Raw genomic sequence first — 19,790 nt, forward strand, 5'->3', positions numbered from 1 at the left:
ATTCCTTCTTTTCAGAAGAATTACTTCCGGTGTTGGATTCTTCATTGGTTTGAGAAGAATCACCCACACTGCTGGATTCTTTCTTTTGAGAAGTAGCACTTCCTTGAGCAGAGGTTTCACTATCAGTAGGAGTCGAACCAGAAGGGGTGCCAGTGGGAGTTCCACTTTGACTGTTGGATTCTTCCTTTGTTGAAGCACCTCCGCTAGAACTCTCGCTTCCTTTTTCAGAGGTTTTTCCACTCGGACTGTCTGAAGTTGAAGGAGTAGGAGTGGTGGGAGTGGGAGTAGCGGGAGTGGGAGTAGGAGTGCTGGGAGTGGGAGTGCTGGGAGTGCTGGGAGTGGGAGTTGTGGGAGTGGGAGTTTCACCTTGAGGTGAGGATCCAGTTTCGGTGCTGGGAGTGGGAGTTGTGGGAGTGGGAGTGGTTGGAGCGGGAGTTTCACCTTGAGGTGAGGATCCAGTTTCGGTGTTGGGAGTGGGAGTTGTGGGAGTGGGAGTGGTTGGAGAGGGAGTTTCACCTTGAGGTGAGGATCCAGTTTCAGTGCTGGGAGTGGGAGTTGTGGGAGTGGGAGTGCTGGGAGTGCTGGGAGTGCTGGGAGTGGTTGGAGTGGGAGTTCCAGCTTGAGGTGAGGAACCCTCACTATCGGATGAATCATCATCACTATCGCTTCCACTTCCAATGCTGGAATTAACATCGACATCAAGACCGTAAGATGACTCATCAATCGTCTTTCCTTTCTGCTCCGCGACACTCTTTACGAATGTAAAAACAAGTCGAATCCAATCTACAAAAGCCTTAAGCAATTCTTTCTTTTGTTGAAATGACAGTATCGTTGAACCTTGCCTCTTCTGCTCAACCAAAGTCTTTCCCATTGACAGCATGGTCATTTTTAAATCCGACGACTGTCAATAAGAAACAATTTTTGTAAGAAAAACACACCAAACAAAAAAAAAATCATTATTTCATATATATATCATATCAATGTTTTGGTACAATACTTACTGTTTTACTGCTTGTACTACCACTCAATGCAGACATAGCCTTGGCAAGTAATTCACATCTCCCATCAATCTCCGTATCAATGTTTTTCGTTGAGGACGATGCCGAGATGATAAAGCTTATGTAAGACTTGAACCTTGAAAAGAATTCCTTGAACTCTCTAGTTGCGGGACATCCATCTTGAAGGTTGCTCAAGAGCATCAACATACCCTTGGCAGCAAAAGGCGCAAAGTCCATACAACGTCTGGGAAACCTCGTCCTCAAGTATAACTTTAATAAGAAAGTTCCTTGCACTTCATACACCACACTTGATGCAACCATAAACACCAGACATATTGCTAGTAAATTTTTCGCCATTTTCTTATTTAAAATGAAAAGTTATAATAGAACAGAACAAGACGATTATTTGTTTTTTTTTTCTTTTTTTGTTTTAATAAATATTTTTGTCTTTTTGTTTTTTTTTTGGGATTTTGAGATGATTTTTGTTCCTAGGAGAAACTTGGTTTATATAGATGCTCGAGAGTCTATTTTAAAGTGAGTTTGAGTAAATAGTGGATTGATTTAAGGTCACGAGAGAATAGCAAAAGAGGTTCACATGTTTTACTTTCTATTTTGACTGTAATTTATGTTGTTGTGCGCATTTCTCTTCAATCTATATTAAGAAGGATCAAATTATTGACTCTGATTAATCCAAGTGTGTGCAAGTTATAGATTCTAAACTTTTGGCCATGCTTGTTCGAACCCTTGACTTATTCATGAATTCATCACACTAAAAATGATCTATCACATCTCTGACTTAAAATCATCTGTGTGTACATGCTAGGAGCATGTAGCTTGAATTAGAACAACCTGTAAACGGACTGTGGATCTAAAAGATATTTTTTTATTGAGGGTACACTATTGAAATTATCTTAAAGGAAACACTATATGTATATGATTAGATTTATAATAACATGTACCTTACTGATACTCAGTGATCAACAGGTCAATTAAAACTTAATGTGCACTCAACTACGATCTAGTCGTATCGTCGTAACACTTTAGGATCGAATCCGCAGGGACCAAATAATTGCACTATGAAACTATAAAGATCGAATATAGCTAAGACAGAAAAAAAGGAAGTTTGTGAAACAAGTAATAATTAAAAAAACGGAAAATAAATAAGCTGTTTTAAATTAAAAAGGAAATATTGGGTGCAGGGAATCTATGGGGAATATAATCTCGGACTAAGGTGAATAGATAGGGATGCGTTAAGCACCGTTCTAGAACTCAAATCACGGTTGTAAAGCTAACCTACTTCCGCAGCGTTAACTATCTATGCAATGTATTCACTAAACCCTAAACCGTCGTTTGGATCTAGCAAACCAAGCAAGCAATAAAAGTTTAGGTTTGATATGTTCACAAGGTGCCTCAACTTCAACTTTCGTTGGCTAAGGTCCACCTTGCTCACCTATGTTCTTTTCTAGCAACTCAACAACACTTTCGGTGCCCCGATAAATTTAACCTATGATCATAAACTAGGTAGCTAATCTAGTTTAGGCTTTAAGAACAACAATAGATGAAAAACAAAATAATTCAATCCCTAATCTAAAACACCATCGTTAGAGAATCATAAACCCCTTTGAAACCCAAAACCCAATAGAGTAACTACTCAGACATGGAGAAACAAAAACAGCAAATCAAAGATGAAGAAGACATAATTGAATTGCAAAAGAAAAAAAGAGGGTTTAGAGATCTTCTCCCAAAGTTTACAAATACTCAAAAGCTGCGTAGAATAAAAGTTGTGTTTTTTAGGTCGAGCCCCGTGCTTAAATAGTAAATAAAACCCTAAAAGTCGGTTTAAAACAAAAAAGGAAAGGTTGCTTCGGGTACGGGACTGGTCGATCCCGAATGTGGATCAGCCGATCCTGGATGCTTTTCTGTATTTGCTCCATCTGCTTGCTAGTCCGATCAGTCTTCACCAAATTGGCTCCAGATGCTTGTCTTCATCCCCAAAACACTCAGTTTCCTTCAAAAGCAACCTAAAACATGTACAAACTCATAAAAGACTAAAAAGACTCTAAAAGCACACTAGGACCTAACAAAAGACTCAAAATAAGTGTAAAAACCATTGTTAAAATCCCATAAAATACAGACACATCACTCAGGTGCATGAGTATTCAGATTATTGTTTCATTACTAACATGTTCAAAAATAAAATTTCAATAAAACACACAACCTGAACATCACTAGTGACGTGGAATTATTTTCCAACTTGTTTGCAGATAATTGTATTCAATGATTAGGGAAACGGCTAAAATCAATCCAGACGATTTACAAAATGCTTTTTCATATCCAACCTATGGTATTATGCATTTTTCAACCTGAACAGACTAAATATTTAAATTTCCTACCTCAACTTTATAAATTTAACCGATTTCAACATATCCATAAACCGAGTTATTTGGCCGTTTAACGGTGCTGAGTTAGATGCCAACAAAGCAACCATGTGGCATCTGGACGTATCAAAATTACATCTTTTTGATGCTTAAATAAAACAAAATTAAAATGTTGCTTGTTAGTTCCGAACCTGCGACCATCGACAATAAAACCAAATGCTTAAACAACTCAAACATATTAAATACATTGGTTATCATAAACAAAGTTGTAATATATTTGCGTATGGTCGCAGGTTCGAAAGCAACATTTTAATTTTGTTTTATTTAAGCTATCAAAACGACGTAGTTTAGATATGTACTGATGCCACGTGTTGCTTTGTTGGCGTTTGACTCAGCACCGTTAAACGACTAAATAAATCTATTTACGGATATGTTGAAATCGGCTAAATTTGTAAAGTTGGGGTAGGAAATTTGAATTTTTAGTCTGTTTAGGTTGAAAAATGCATGGTATCATATATCGGATATGAAAAAGCGTTATGTAAATAATTTAGATTGATTTCGACTGTTTTCTCATATTATATAAGAGCGTAATTTAGAATCCGGCTTTGCCCTGAATTATACATTAGATTGAAACCCATATTTAGAATTTCAAAATAACTATAATCAGGTTTTTTCCTAGGATGAAACCACAAACTGATAAATGGTGGCTTTAGATCATAAGAGGTCTACAACTGGTTCTTATTGAAGAAGAGAAAAGGGATATGTTAAAAGTTTTTTTGTTTGTTTTATGGGCCTCGAATTACTTAGATCCAAAGTACAGATGAATTTAATTAATTAACTCCAAACAACAAAAAGGACATGTGTTAGATAAATAGCATGCCAAGTGTCTTTTCCTTAGCAAATGCTGAGAAAAACCTTCTCATATTATATAAGATATATTTTTTAATTTCTCTATATCATTTGGAAAGGAGAAAGAGAAGTATCAAAACTTTATTAATGTGAACTCACTCACTGAGACTCACATCAGAGTGATTGTTACAATCTATATTTGTCCTTACAGAGAAATATTCCTTGCAGAGGACGATCAGCAGATCTATGCCTATACTGATCTTGATTTTACAAAAAAATAAAAAAAATGAAAATCTAAATTTATTGTGTAGCTAGTAATTATAAGATAAGGTATTTGTTTTGGTGATTTGTTGAGAATGAATGTAGATAAGCCTTTTGAGTTTAGTTTGCCACCATCTTGCCGGTGGAAGATGTTGAAGACGTCTGGGTTTGAGTTGCAGTCTCAACGGATTGGGTAGTGACTTGTTCCCACTTGGTGATTGTCTGCTTAATCTGCATTTGTTGTGCTGGTGTGCATGTCAAAGACCCTTCTTTCTTGCCTTTGTTCTGACTCACAATTTGACTGCGGATGGTCTCTAACTCTTGGAGAGTCTTCATCACTTCTCCCTGGTAAGTTTCCATAGACTTTTTAACCTGTCAAGAAAAAACATTACGATCGAAAATGGAGTTTGCAATTGTGAATCACAAGATAAGGGCAATGTCTTGTTCCCGCACCTCAGCTGATTTGCTTTCAACTCTTGACCGAATAAACACCATGGCACCAGATACTTTCCCAGCAGCAGATTTAATCCTAGTAAACAAATCTTTTCCTTCTTTGACGGGAGCAATCATTGTACCCTTGCCAAGGCCATCTATGTTACAGAGGATGTTATCACTGAGGACAGTGAGAATCAAGATGGGGAGGGTATTCAACAAGTTTCAGCTCAGAATGAAGAAGGATAACAAGAAGAGAAGGCACTCGACAGTGCACTCGACATGGCACACGATCGGGCACTTGATCGAGTGCTGAGTCGAGCTGGTGGTCGAGTAGACTCCACTGAGTCTATTGCACCTATCAAGTACATTCCTCCAGTTTATAAACCACCTCTGCCATTCCCAGGACGTTTCAAGGCACAGAAGCTGAAGGAACTCAGGGGGATCATTGAGAAAAGAGAAGTGATGGCCATACAGCAAGAAGTTGTCATTAGGAAGAAAGAAGAAGTTATCATTGCATTCGAAGAAGAAGAGAGAAGCCCTGCTCTGGAACAGTATACTCCATATCCTCTCTACCAGAATATGTTGCTTGAGATCTCCAAGAAGAAGGCTCAGGATCAAGACAAGAAGGATCTTGAGGAGACTGAAGGAATTATCATCCCAACCAAGCTTGAAGATCCTGGTCCATTCAATCTGCCATGTTCCTTTAGCTATCTGCACTTCAACAAGTGTTTATGTGACCTGGGAGCATCTATTAGTGTAATGCCTTATTCTGTAGCGCAAAAGCTTGGGCACACTGAGTTCAAGTCTAGTAACCTCCACATAAGTTTAGCTGATGGATCAGACAGGGAGGTGGTTGGTAAATTGGAAAGCTTACCAGTCAAGATAGACAAGGCCAGAATTCCTACTGATTTTGTGGTTATAGAGACCCTATCATTCTATGGAGACCATTCCTAGCCATTGCTAGAGCTGTCATTGATGTAAACGAAGGGTTGATAACCTTGAACATAGCTGAGGGTTTAACCATGAAGTTTGATATCAATAACCCAACCAACTTGCCCTCCATTCAAGGTCAACCTTTTGCTGTTAAGGACAGGAGTGACTATGAGATCCGAAGGGAAGTGGAAACTGCACAAGCTAAGACTGTTGAAGAGCTCAAGGATTCAGTTCAAGTGTTAACTAGCTTAGTAAAAGATATTCATGCTCAACTCAACAAGAGGTCTTTGAAGAAGGTAAGACCAAGACTCAAGATCAAGAGTAAACAAGCTGCAAGTGTAGTGACTCTTTTGACCAACAACAAGGACCATGGTGATCAATTTGAACTAGGGGGGAACTCATCACCTCTCTGGCCTCCAAACCCAGCTTAAGGAGGAAACAAAAGTCAAGCTTAGTGACTTTAAACAAGCTCACTAGGGAGGAAGTCCCTAAGGTATCTTTGTATATAAGTTTAATTTTTCTTGTGGTTTGATGTTTTTCTTTTATGTTTGTTTTGGGTAGGCTTTTATATGAGGTTTGTACATCGACCCAAGTGAGTTTGATCTCATGGGGAAGGAAATTCAAGGCCACTCGACCAGCCCACCAAGAAGCACACGATCGAGTGCCTAACCGAGCACAAGCCCAGTCAATTCATTGGAGGGAGAAGCAAAAATTTGAAATTCGAACTTGGTCAAGCACTCGACCACGTGGGGTCGAGTGGTGGGGTCGAGCATGTGCCAAAGTGAGTCAAAGATTCCTATTTCAAATTTTGAATGGTATACACGCTCCACCTTGCTTTCTTGTCCCCTCCCACTTCTATATAAGCACCTAAATCGACTCTCTTTGCTTTTATTTGCTGCTCAAGGCTTAAGTTTCTTTGTTTTCTGGGTACTAACCTATTAATATTAAGCTTTGAGTCTAACCTTTTTCAAGAGTCTCTTTCACAATGTCTTCACAAGGAAGGGAAACACCAGAACAAGCTGCAATCCGCCGAGCTGAGGCCAAGAAATCTGCTGAGGAATTCATGGATCGCCGTGATGCACTCTTAATCTCAAGAGGAGAAGCAAGCGGAAGAACTCGACCATGCGCTCGAGTGGGCAAGCGGTCGTGTGCAGGCTCGAGCAGGGGGTCGAGTGATCTGACAGAGAAGGGAAAGCAGCCCATTGAAGAGGACTCAGAGGAAACTGAGAGTCAGAAAGAAACGGAAAGTGAGAAGTAATGGAGGTTGACAATGAGGAGTATAGAAGGGATAAGACAAAGGAGAAGAGGTCAGAAGCTGAATTCCAACAAGAAGAAAGCGGAGATGAAGAAGAGTCTGGCACCCTGACATCAATTCAAATCTTTGAGGCCCTAATGACAATGAAGTTTCAAGGGACCATATACCCTCACAAGGAGACTATGGAGGAGCTTGGCATTGCTGAAGATATGAAGGTTCTCTTTGAGTTCCTGAGATTGACCAAGTTTATGGAAATAACCATGGAGGGATATCAAAGGGAGAGCTGTGAGTTCATATCCACTGTCCAAATGCACTACTTCACTGATTGTGTTGATCAAGAGAGAGGAGCTGGTTTCATCACTTTCACTATTAGAGGAAAACACTATGAGATGTCACTTTTAGAGGTAGCCACAATCTATGGGTTTGAAACTGGAACTGACTGCAACATGGTGATTGCAAAGGAAGAACTGTACTCTGTTTGGAAGACCATTGGTGATGACAAACCATACTATTCAGCCTCATCCAAGAGCTCCAAAATTAGAAGCCCAGTTCTGAGGTACTTTCATAAAGCTCTAGCTAACACAATGTTTGCTAGAAAAGAAACTGAGAACTTGAATGAAAGTGAGCTCAAGATGATAGATATGGCCCTCTATGGCTTTTTGGATAAAACAAGAGATGGGATCACAATCTGTGGGAGTAGAGTCCCAACTGACTTAGCCATGGTCCTCATTGATCAAATATCCTACTACAGAAGTTGGTCAGCAAGCTATACAAGAGGGGCTCAACTGGAGTCCTAACCATTGGAGGCATCATTACTCCAATACTTAAAGCTGCAAATGTACCACTTAGAGGTGAAAAGACCCAGTCAAGATGGATTGACATCCCATAGCTCACCTCCACTCTCATTCTTGCCCAGGAGAAGCATCATGGGAAGTACTTGTTCAATTTTGACCACCCAACAGAAGGCAAGGCTCAATTTGTACTGCCAAACCAAAGAGCTACATCAATAAGCCAAGGGCTCAACATTTAATTTTGGCCAGTAGTTGAGTCAGCCCCTTATGTTGAAGAACAAGCTGGTGATGTCAATATGGCTGATGGGGAAGAACAGTTCTACTTTGAAGACTATGAGCCTCAACCAAAAGATATTAGAGGGGTAAGAGAGACAGCAAAAAGGGTGACACTACTCCAGAAGTGGAACAAGTGGCATGGCAAGACAACTGAGAAGCTGAAGAAGAAGTTGGCTAAGATGTCCAAGTCCATCAAGGGTATGAAAAAGGAAATTGCTGAATTGAAGAGTGGAAATACACCCCAGCACCATCTGAGCAATTGAGAAGGAGCAGCTCAACCAGAGTACCATCTAGAGCTGGAAACACTTTGGAGCCTTCAAGAGCATCGTCATTTGAGCCATCACAAAGGAGAAGAGGTACAATCCGCGCAAAACAGCCCAATCCGAGGCACTCGACCAGTGCACTCGAGCCAACACTCGACCGAGTGCCTCAAATGCACTCGGCCGAGCATTTCTCCATGCCTCAATACAGCTTCCGAGCTCCTCAGGGTTATCCACCTTACCCCTATGGCCAAGTTTACCCTCCCTTCCCACTGCAGTACTTCATGGACCCGACACTCATGCAGCAATATTTTGCACAGCAAGGACATTATTTCCAAACTCGGCCAAGCACTCGACCGAGTCACTCGACCGAGCACTCGACCGAGTGCATGTCCGGTCCCATAGTGGAGTACCCCCCATCTCCATTAGCAAGTCAGAATCAAGCCCAAGGCTCAAGCTACACATATGACAGCATGGCTAAAGATGTGGATAGCTTCTTCACCAAACCTTGAGGTACCAATATCACCTTATCCACTGTTTATACCATTTAGTTGCATGTTTTCTTCTTCAGTTCTTAAATTCTCTTTCAAATTTTTATTACACAAAGGACTATGTAATTTAAGTTTGGGGAAGAGTTTAAGACATCATTTAACATAGTTTGCTGTTTTCTTATTTTTAATTCCATATTTGCATTGCATCTAAGGCATAAAAAAACCAAAAAAAATTTAAAAATCTTTCACAAAAATCTTTTAGAAAACAGAGTGTTCATGTAGTTTGCATTGCATATTAGGATCTTGTTAGCATTTTTCATATAGGATTGCTTTACATTTGCATTAGGGATCAATGATGAGTTTAGCCTTGTTAACACTGTTAGAATTCACTAAACTAGGATCATTGCCCTAGTTAATAGTACTTTGATGCTAGTTGAGTGGCTAGAAACATAAGATTGAACCAAGTCTAGAATTCCTATATTGCATTCTGTCTAAACTGAAGCATGTTGAGATTTGAAGTCATTTCCTATTTATAAGAACCTAATATTGATTTTTAATTATCAATTTGCGCAATGTTTTGAACTCATGGATACTTTATACATATTTAGATCATCTTTTCCATTTTTACCACTCTTGTTGATCCAAGTAGTTGATTTCATCATTGAATCAGTTTTCCCCACCCATAACCAACCTTTCTTTCAAGCCATGTTTATTCTTATGTGTGTGAGGCCTATTTTGGGATTGAGCTTGGTAGAAAGTGTTAGGTTTGAACTGACAAGAATAAAGCCTTGTGTAGTTCTAGTTTGCATTTTTCAAACTAGATAGGACTAGGTGGTTTAAATTATGGGTTTGGGACTTGGTGTGTTCAAAAAGAAAAGAAAAGAGTGAAAAGGGAAAGAAAAGGGTAAAGTCCTTAGGAGAGAAGTGTTTTAAAGTAAATTCAAACTCTAAGTGAAAGAATGGGGTGTAGTAAAAGTTTCAAATAAGGTTCTGGTCAAAGAAAAGAAAGAAAGAAAAGAAGAGTCTAGTAAAAAGCTTTATGACTTGGGAAACAAGTAAGAAAGAGAACCTTAGAATTTAAGAAAGAAACCCATTCCACTAGAGAAATCAAGTAAGAAACCTCTCCTGAGACTTAAAAACCAGAAAAGAGAAAAGGGCAAAAGAGAAAAGATGAAGCTTAAGGGTAGAATTAGGACATTATGGGATTAGAGTGATTAGGAACAAACACTTTGGGTGTCTTTGGGTAGACAAGGTTTTGTTCTTGTATGTGTCTAAGTATCTTACCTTTAGCCTTCTTCTAAAGCTCAATCTACTTTTTGTGATAGAACCCTTGTGTTTGATAAGCCCCACTCAAAAGAGAGACCATTTTTGTCTCTGAAAACCTTATAGAATTCAAATAAAAAAGCGGAATTAACCAACATTAAACCATCAAATTATCTAACAAATACTTAAATAATCAATATCATTATTCCAAGACAAAACCAATAATTCTAAAAAAATAACATAAACCAAGGAACCAACAATCCTAGGCAACATTCTAAGGACCCAACTCTAGCAACCTGACAGTAGCCATATAACACATCAACGAGCCTCTAGAACATCTTCCTTTCATTGCCTTGATTCCACGATCACACTTTGCCTTTACCTGCACCATAAACAACAATTGAGATGCATGAGTATTATCACAAATACTCAGTGAGATGATGCTCCCATCTACTGGGCTATACACACAAGCAAAAAGAAATACACAAACAATACACACAAGCAAAAAGAAATACACAAACAATACACAAAAGCAAGCAAACCAGACAACTCAGTAATCTAATGATAACTCTTATAATAACAAAGGTAAACACTAAATTATCTTAAATTGATATAAATATTATATTGGTTAGTAAAATTAAGTTATTTTTCACTTTTAATTTTTACACTATTATAATATGCAGCTAATTCATAAAACACCTTGGTCAAAGCATTATTGTAATAAAAGAATATCTAATTGCTTTTTATATTGCTCTCTAGTAGTTTAATCAATTATATGAGGAAGAATTTTGTTAAAATTTTGATATGGAAATGATATTTTAACATAGCTATAAGTTATTGTTGTGAAATTTAAAAAAATCATTTTAAATTTTCCTAAAAATAGCCAATGCATGTACGACGTATAGTATCGTAAAACATGACCATAAATGATTTTGTGAAACTCTTACTATTATTTTGGCAATATTAATCCACAAATTTTTCAATGGTCAATGGATCAATGATTCTAAACATAGAACGAGAAACATAAATATAAAAGCAAACAAAGAATTCCGTTTCAATTCATCCATTTTTTACACAACCTTCTTTTGTTTCTCACAAGATTTAGAATAATGGCAAGAGTTCAACTATTTTTATGCTTCACTATCCTTTTAGCATCTGTGGCTCTTCTGGACGTCGTTTCAGCACACCTGAAGCTTAAGCCAAGCTTGCCTCAGATTGAAGATCCGAAGACGCTGAAGGATGTGGAACCTTACACCGTTAAAGTAGTGATGGTCTTCGTATCAGACTTAGAGAAGGAATGTCCCAAGACAAGTAAATTTAAGGTCTTCTTTGAGAAACTTAGGGCATACGCCAAGTATGTTTGCCCAATAAAAAGAAAAGACCAAGTAGATTACGACCGCGATTTGAAGGCCAAAGCCGGGGGCCTCGTTCAGGCCATATCATCTTTTGCGATTGGAACGGTAAGTTTTTGGTCAAGGTGAAGATTATATTTATGGCTAATGAACCATCTAATTTTACTTCATTATGCAAATATATACCAGATAAAAGAGGAAATTCAAGAAGAGAAAATGGAAGTCATTAATACATTCAAGTATATGAGATTTGTTGCGACTAAGATTTTGGGCAGCCGCAAAAAGGAGGAGAGCGAAGAATCAATGAAGCTATCAGCAGAACAACAAAAAGAAATCAAAGAAGGGATCTTAAGATGGGAAACGATTATTGCTCGCATAACAAACACAATGATAACGAGCACAAAAGATTCTTCTTCGAGTGAAACTTCAACAACTGAGAAAGGAGATTCAAGCGACAAAAGCAAAAGCTCTGGCTCTGAAGGTAAAGGCTCTTCCGAAGACACTCAAGAATCAAAATCTAACTCCGGCAGTCCTAGTGGAAGCCCATCCAGCAGCCCATCTGGTTCAAGTGGAAAAGAAACTGACTCTAAGGCTAATAAAACTACTGATGAAAAATCTTCAGCTGCAAGTGGAAAAGAAACTGACTCTAAGGATACTAAAAATACCGATGAGAAATCTTCTGCTACTAGTGGAAAAGAAACTTCCACTAAGGATACTAAAATTAACGGAGAAAGTTCATCCGCTGCAAGTGGAAAAGAAACTTCCTCTACGGATACTAAAGCTAACGGTGAGAGCTCCGCTAGTGAAAATACCGAAACTAGTCAGAGCGGCACCGTAAATGTGGAACAAGTCGAGGCTGAGACTTCCAAACAAGTCTCATCATTCATAATGAACCTCGAAAAGAAGTGCCCGCAGAAGGAAGAATACAAAGCCTTCTTCGAGCAACTCAAGGGTACAATGATTGCTCCCGTCAAAGAAGGAAAAGATTTGTTTACTAGGATTAAATCTGCTGCTGGTAAAGTATCTGGTGCCATGGCGTTTATTCGGTCAAGAGTTGAAAGCAAATCAGCTGAGGTGCGGGAACAAGACATTGCCCTTATCTTGTGATTCACAATTGCAAACTCCATTTTCGATCGTAATGTTTTTTCTTTCTCGTGTACTATGTTGACAGGTTAAACAGTCTATGGAAACTTACCAGGGAGAAGTGATGAAGACTCTCCAAGAGTTAGAGACCATCCACAGTCAAATTGTGAGTCAGAACAAAGGCAAGAAAGAAGGGTCTTTGACATGCACACCAGCACAACAAATGCAGATTAAGCAGACAATCACCAAGTGGGAACAAGTCACTACCCAATTCGTTGAGACTGCAACTCAGACCCAGACGTCTTCAACATCTTCCACCGGCAAGATGGTGGCAAACTAAACTCAAAAGGCTTATCTACATTCATTCTCAACAAATCACCAAAACAAAATACCTTATCTTATAATTACTAGCTATACAATAAATTTAGATTTTCATTTTTGTTTTTTTTTTGTAAATAAAATCAAGATCAGTATAGGCATAGATCTGCTGATCGTCCTCTGCAAGGAATATTTCTCTATAAGGACAAATATAGATTGTAACAATCACTCTCATGTGAGTCTCAGTGAGTGAGTTCACATTAATAAAGTTTTGATACTTCTCTTTCTCCTTTCCAAATGATATAGAGAAAATATATTTTTTGCTTCATGAATGGGCATTCATAATCACTAAGGCTTGGTCTGAGCAGTTCAGTAGCGCTGCAATTGCTCCTCATCTCATCTCTTCATTTTGTGGCAAGCTAGAGAAGCCCCATCTGATTTAATGTCCAAGGTACTACAAGCTAGGTCCGCTAACGTGAATCAAACGAATTTTTCAAAATAAATTTTTGGGTTTATTGTTCACGTATTCGATTCTAAGGTTTAACTATTTTAGTCAGATTAATTTAATAAATTTAGACTTAAAATAATAAGAATAATGAGATGATTTGAAACTTAAAAGTATGAATTATGGAATGCATAAAAAAAAATCTTTGTTTTAGAATTATATTTGAGATGTCTCCTTTGATTTTTTAAAGTTTTCTTTAAAAGTATTTTTTGTTCATAATTTTCTATATGATAAAATATTCAGATTCTACTATTATTACGTATTGGAAAATTGATATAACTTTGTTGAATTTACAAATAATTCTACAATGGGGTGGAATATAATCTAGAATAATCGTGGATCATAGATATGCAAATTAGTGAAAACATGGCTTTTCACTGAAATTAGAGAAAACATATGTACACAGCCAAACTAATGATCAGTTTTAAGTCATTGTCTTATTTGCATTTTTGAAAAAAACATCATTGTTTGGACATGTTACAAATGAGAAGAAAGACCGAACTACACCATAGGAAATACATTTGTAAGTTTTTGTTTTTAATTAATTTTTCTTGCAAGCACTATAAATTAGTCGGATTAATTTAATGCAGTGATAAGATCGAGTATCCTAATTAAATGCAGTGATAAGATCGAGTACCATATGAATGCGAGTAAGCTCAACACGATAAAAGGACACATGAATCTAGTAGGAGCATATACTAGAGTCTAGCTAGAAAAAGACCATATACTTATATACAGTACATAGTCAAAGATGTAACTATTTGCATAGACCAAAAACCAAAGAAATTGGTAAAACGTGGATCATAAGATATGCAAAACCGGTTATATTGTCAATTACAAAATTAGATGAATAGTATCGCCACAAGGATTTTTCTTAAAGATTGTCGCACAAATTTGATATAAGTCAATTGCATTATAATTTGATCCATCTAAATATAGATTGAAGAGGAATGCGGATCATCACAGCTATAGAAATTGTCATCAAAATAGAGAGTAAACACATGAGGACCTTTTTAGCTATTATATTACAACCTTAAATCAATCCACCATTTTCTCCTAATCACTTAAAAAAATAGAATATCTAAGCATCTATATAAAACCCAATTCTCCTAGAAACTAAAATCATCCCAAAAGGAGAAAAACCAAAAAAAACAAAAAAACAAAAAAAACAAAAAAAATGGCAAGAGTTTCACTAGGGATATGTCTGATGTTAGTAGTAGCATCAAGTGTGATCTATGAAGCACAAGGAACATTCTTATTAAAACTTTACTTAAGGAAGAACTTCCCAAAACAATGCAACGAGTTTACGCCTTACGCTAACAAAGGTATGTTGTCGTTCGTGACCAACCTAGAAGGTAACTGTCCCGCAACCGCAGAGTTCAAAAACTTTTTTACACAGTTCAAGTCTTACATGTCCTTCATCGAAACTGCATGGGCCTCATCGAAAAACGTTGACACCGAGATGACAACCAAATGTAATGGGCTCTTCAAGGCTATGTCTGCAATAAGCAGCGGTAAAGGCGAAAAATCAGTAAGTCCTACTCCATTTCTATTCATATAGTATTAAAGGTTTTTTTATTTTTTTCCCCTTTTTTGTATAATAATTGATGCTTGTATGAACAGGCTGATGCTGGTGGTTTGAAAGCTACCATGTTGGCAATGGGAAAAACTTTGGTTGAGCAGAAGAAGAATACAAAGATAATGACATTGACGCAAAAGAAAGAGTTGATCGGTTCTATGGTGAAATGGACTAACATGCTCGCTACATTCGTGAAGTCGGCCTCCGAGAAGAAAGGAAAGTCCATCGATATTGGATCATATGGCCTTGATGTCGATGTTAACGACAGTTCTATTGTTGGAAACACCGAAAGTAGTTCAGCCTCATCAACTAAAGCTGGAAGTGTTTCTACCAAGACAAAAGAATCAAGCAGTGGTGCAAGTTCTGCTGCATCCAAGACAAAAGAATCGAGCGGTGCAAGTTCTGGTGGAGCTAACAAAGACACTACAGGTAAAAATTCAGGTAGTCCGAGTGAAACCCCCAATGCCAAACCTTCTAAAGGAAGTGAAAGTGCTACAGAAGACGCAAATGCTAAAGGAAGCATAAGCGGCAAAAGTAGTTTCTCGGCTAATTCAGCAACAAAGACAACAAACGAAAAGCGATCCAAATCATCGAGCCAAAGTTCATTTAAGAGCTCATCCACCATATCAGTGAAACAAGTTGAAAGTGAGACTTCCAAAGAAGTAATGTCATTCATAACGCAACTCGAGAAGAAGTATTCCGCAAAGACGGAACTCAAGGTTTTCTTCGAGAAACTGAAGGCTTCCATGCAAGCTTCCTCAAGCATTGCTTCCAAAACATCAAAGGACTATGTCTCTGCCACAGCAGCAGCCACCGGTAAACTATCTGAAGCCATGGCTTTAGTGGGTTCAAAGAATGTCAAATCAGCAAAGGTGCGTAAACTTTAATTTATGGTCATTCCTGTTGATTAAGATTGAATATTAAGTCATAAAATTATATATTTGTGGTATGATAGATGAAGAGCAACATGGAAACCAGCAAAGATGAAATGATGAAGTGTCTCAAACAAATACAAGATATCAACAGTAAAATAGTGAGTGGCAAGACAGCGTCATCGACACAACAGTCAGAGCTCAAGCAAACAATCACAAAGTGGGAAAAAGTCACCACCCAATTTGTGGAGACTGCTGCTTCTTCAAGTTCGTCTTCATCCTTATCTTCTTCTGCAACTCAGCAGCAAGGCAGTGCAAGGATGGTCGAGAACAATTGAGTTCAAAGGCAAAAGTTGCATTAATATGCCAAAAGATCACCAAGAAAGACAAAACCAGTAATGCCAAATATTATAATAAGTAGCTAGATCATTTATATATATTTTTTTTCTGTAAATAAAACTAAGATCGGTATAAACCGATGTATGCAAATACTAACTCTGTAAAAAAACAAAACAAAGATAGACTGTAACCGCGTTGTATGGGTAACATACAAAAGTGAGTGATATACCTATAAAAGGGATTTTGAATTTATCTTTCGTCTCCTTCAATATGTGAACAAGTTTCTTTTTATGTATTAGTTTCTCTTATACACTTCAAAGATGACACAAAAACAAGTTTTCGTATCGTTCATGTGATTATGGCATAAGTCATAACATGTTTCTTAGCACAACAACTGCGGTGGTGGATACAACAATTTAAAAAACTTCGGTGATGATTTCTTAAAATTCCTAAAAAAAATTATCTTAACAATAAAAAAATCAATAGTAACATTTTACGCAAATATTGACAATTGAGTGAATTTATTAATTGTTGAAACCCACTTCTTTGAGTGCTTTGGATTCGAAATTCTTTTTCTTTTCTTCACTTTTGATCTTTTATCTCTCGTTTTTACATGTTCTATATATATTTTTTTTTCTCTGGGTAAGTTTACTTTTCTGTCTCTTCACTATTTAGTATTTACATGTCATTTTTAGAATCTTTTCTTACTAGTATTTTTTTTTAAATAGATCAAAGAAAAACGAATTTTCATATAACTCATACATTTCTATTAATGAATTTAAAAATTCAGAAACTCCGATTGGATGCATAATTATTGTATTGAACTTAGAGAGCTTATAGTTTGCCAAAAAAAAAAAAAACTTAGAGAGCTTATAATCACTATTAATAACAAAAAAAAAGTCAGTACTAAATAAATTACATGATTTTGTTATAAAAATATATATATATATATATATATATATATATATATTAACATGATTTCTTACATAAATTATATATATAGTATATATATAATATTATTTGAGAAGTACGTATAAGACTTTTGATGTGTGTGGAATTTCACTTCAAATCTTTTACCTGAAAAGACCACACGACGACTGAAAGTGCACAGTTAATCAATGTAGTATTTTAAGATCGATCCCACAGAGAGTAATAGCTAACACAAATTGAATTAAAACAGAAAGAACTATGGCTAAGACTAAATAAGAGATTAATTGGGGTTTTGGTTTTCCTAATATCTATTGCAGGTAAAGAAAAGCGGTTTAAAACTATAAGACTAAGGCGTTGGGCGTGTTGGGAGTCATCTTAGGGTTTTCATGTTTTTAAGCAATATTAAGTGTCAAGATCTAACAAGTAACTACTAATTTTGGTCTAGGTTCTCAACTACGAAACACTAATGAACTAACATGCTATTGTCATAGAATGAAAGTCTAAAGTCTTCATACTCCGTTACTCAACTTTTGCAGGCAACGACCCATGTCAACCAGCTAGTAAAACAAGTTTGATACATTCACTAAACTCCGCAACTCAACTTACGCAGGTTACGACGCGAGGTTTCGGTATAACACTAGTTCGGAGAAGTAGGATAACTCGGTTAACGCTCCCGTTCTCTAGATCAGCACTTGGTGATCAATCCAAGCACATGCAAACCCAATGCACATACTCATTTGAGTGTCTCTATCTTTAAATAATACTAAAGATAATACAAATTTCTTCACATCCTTACTTTTAAATTTTGTCCTCCCATTAGTCATCTTTGGGTGTCTAGTTTTTTATATTAAAAAAGTGTTTAAAGTATATTTTATAATGTTTTTAAATGTAGGTTATATAAGTTATGCAATATTAGGAAAATAAAACTAGTAGTAGAATACATTTTAAAAAAAAATATATATTACATTAAAAAAAACTTTAAAACATATATTACAATCCTAAAAAAACCACAAACTTAAAACTGAATACAATAAAAAAAGAAAAAAACATAGAATGATAGAAATATACCACAAAACCTGCAAATAAAACATAACCAAAAATTAAACACAACCTGCAAATAAAACACAACCAAAAATAAAACACAACCTGCAAATAAAACACAACCAAAAATTAAACACAACCTGCAAATAAAACAGAACCAAAAATTAAACACAACCTGCAAATAAAACAGAACCAGAAATAAAACACAACCTGCAAATAAAACACAACCAAAAATAAAAGACATACTCATGGGTTGTGCAATGGGATTGCTCTAATATAAAACCAAAAATGAGATATAACAATATAATTGAAGCGAACTATGAATTTCCCTTGAATCACCCCATAAAACCAAACAAATAAAACTACTCGCTCATGATGCAAAGAAACGACATTGATATTATAAAGAATAGCATCAAAACGAATCAATAAACAAAAAGAGATTCAAAGGAAACTTCTCTAGTTGTCACAAAAGTAATTTGATCCCAAAAGCAAGAAAGTGTGAAAGAACTAGAAAGAATAGAAAGAGAGATGGTGGATCTTCAAGCTTCAGTGGAATGGCGAGGAAGAGAGAGCTTCTCTAGTCCTGGCTAGGGCTGCACGGCAGCGGCGTTTTTGGAGGCCATATTGAAGAGCACTTGAAGTCACACCGGAAACCCTAGGTCTTGAAGAGTATTTATAGGGTTTTGTCTAGGATTAGGGTTTTGTAAGGGTAGGAACATCTTTTTCTTGAGTGCAGGACAAGAGGCGATGAAAAAGGCTTCTGGACCGCGGAAGAGGCTTGGACTGGGCCGTCGTGATGGTTGCTGTTCAAGCATTCAATAAAAGCCCATCGGCTGGTTGGTTCTCCTTACGTCGGTTTATAACACGTCTCGGTAAATCGGGCATATCTCCGGATGGCTTAATGGATTGACTTGATTCCACTTCGAGGAGAAAGATGACTCTTTCAGCTTTCCATAGACACCAAGCTCGTCAAAATGTGAGTTCTGGAAGGTCTTCAAAAGTGGTATGTACTGTAAAGCTCTGAATCTGTCCTGAAACGTATTTTCTTTGTCTTTTGGTCATTTTTGCTATAAAACCTATAAAACCTTCTTTAAACCTGAAATACTTGATAAATGACCTTTTATACCTGAAATCTCATCAAACTAGTCCTACATGCATATAAAAATTATAGCTAATATGGGTAAAATAATGATGTTATCAACTTTAACTCCAAACTTGTCATTTATCACTCGATATGCCTGTGAATGTAAATATTTGTTTTAATATACAATTTTTAGGTATTTTATTAACTGCTGAATTATTTGTTATTAATAGTGATTATAAATTCATTACCATAAATATTTTAAAATAGTAAAAAAATCAGACCTTTTTAATTGTATATTTTATTAGTTTAAATTGGGAATCCACATATGTTACAAAATTAATTTAAATATCTATTTCTGAAAATTTGTTATTATCAAATTATTTGAACTAATAATTAACATTAACAAGAATTAGAATGAAATATTTAATATATAATTTAAGTAGTTGATAGTATTTTTATCTTCTTTAACTGATGAAATAATACATATAGAAATGTCA

At 36.5% G+C, this 19,790-nt stretch overlaps 4 protein-coding genes across 5 annotated transcripts in view; 2 read left to right on the forward strand and 2 right to left on the reverse strand.

Annotated features, from left to right (window-relative positions):
• Positions 1-1,464, reverse strand: part of LOC104780111 (proteoglycan 4-like) — a 3,209-nt gene extending 1,745 nt beyond the window's left edge. Inside the window, exons 1-2 of one of the 2 annotated variants that reach the window (XM_010504576.2) lie at positions 1,002-1,464; positions 139-901 (exon numbers count right to left, since the gene is read on the reverse strand). In XM_010504576.2, the coding sequence (XP_010502878.1) occupies positions 139-901; positions 1,002-1,355 (1,117 nt within the window). In that variant the 5' untranslated portion in view covers positions 1,356-1,464. Of the gene's footprint in view, positions 1-63; positions 902-1,001 lie in introns of both variants that reach the window. The other variant, XM_010504577.2, reaches the window with a different exon arrangement.
• LOC109132464 lies at positions 4,607-5,058 on the reverse strand. The gene is made up of 2 exons (XM_019244076.1): positions 4,940-5,058; positions 4,607-4,858 (listed from the first exon to the last, which is right to left on the reverse strand). The coding sequence occupies exons 1-2, from the start codon at positions 5,054-5,056 to the stop codon at positions 4,607-4,609; spliced, it is 369 nt and encodes a 122-aa protein (XP_019099621.1). The 5' UTR covers positions 5,057-5,058.
• On the forward strand, positions 11,272-13,141 carry LOC104780113 (mediator of RNA polymerase II transcription subunit 1-like). The gene is made up of 3 exons (XM_010504578.1): positions 11,272-11,650; positions 11,732-12,616; positions 12,714-13,141. The coding sequence occupies exons 1-3, from the start codon at positions 11,300-11,302 to the stop codon at positions 12,963-12,965; spliced, it is 1,488 nt and encodes a 495-aa protein (XP_010502880.1). The 5' UTR covers positions 11,272-11,299; the 3' UTR covers positions 12,966-13,141.
• On the forward strand, positions 14,581-16,490 carry LOC109132663 (mucin-21-like). Its single transcript, XM_019244574.1, has 3 exons — positions 14,581-14,979; positions 15,072-15,899; positions 15,983-16,490. The coding sequence occupies exons 1-3, from the start codon at positions 14,626-14,628 to the stop codon at positions 16,235-16,237; spliced, it is 1,437 nt and encodes a 478-aa protein (XP_019100119.1). The 5' UTR covers positions 14,581-14,625; the 3' UTR covers positions 16,238-16,490.

Source organism: Camelina sativa, chromosome 4 (genome assembly GCF_000633955.1).
Source record: "Camelina sativa cultivar DH55 chromosome 4, Cs, whole genome shotgun sequence".
Lineage (NCBI taxonomy): Eukaryota > Viridiplantae > Streptophyta > Magnoliopsida > Brassicales > Brassicaceae > Camelina > Camelina sativa.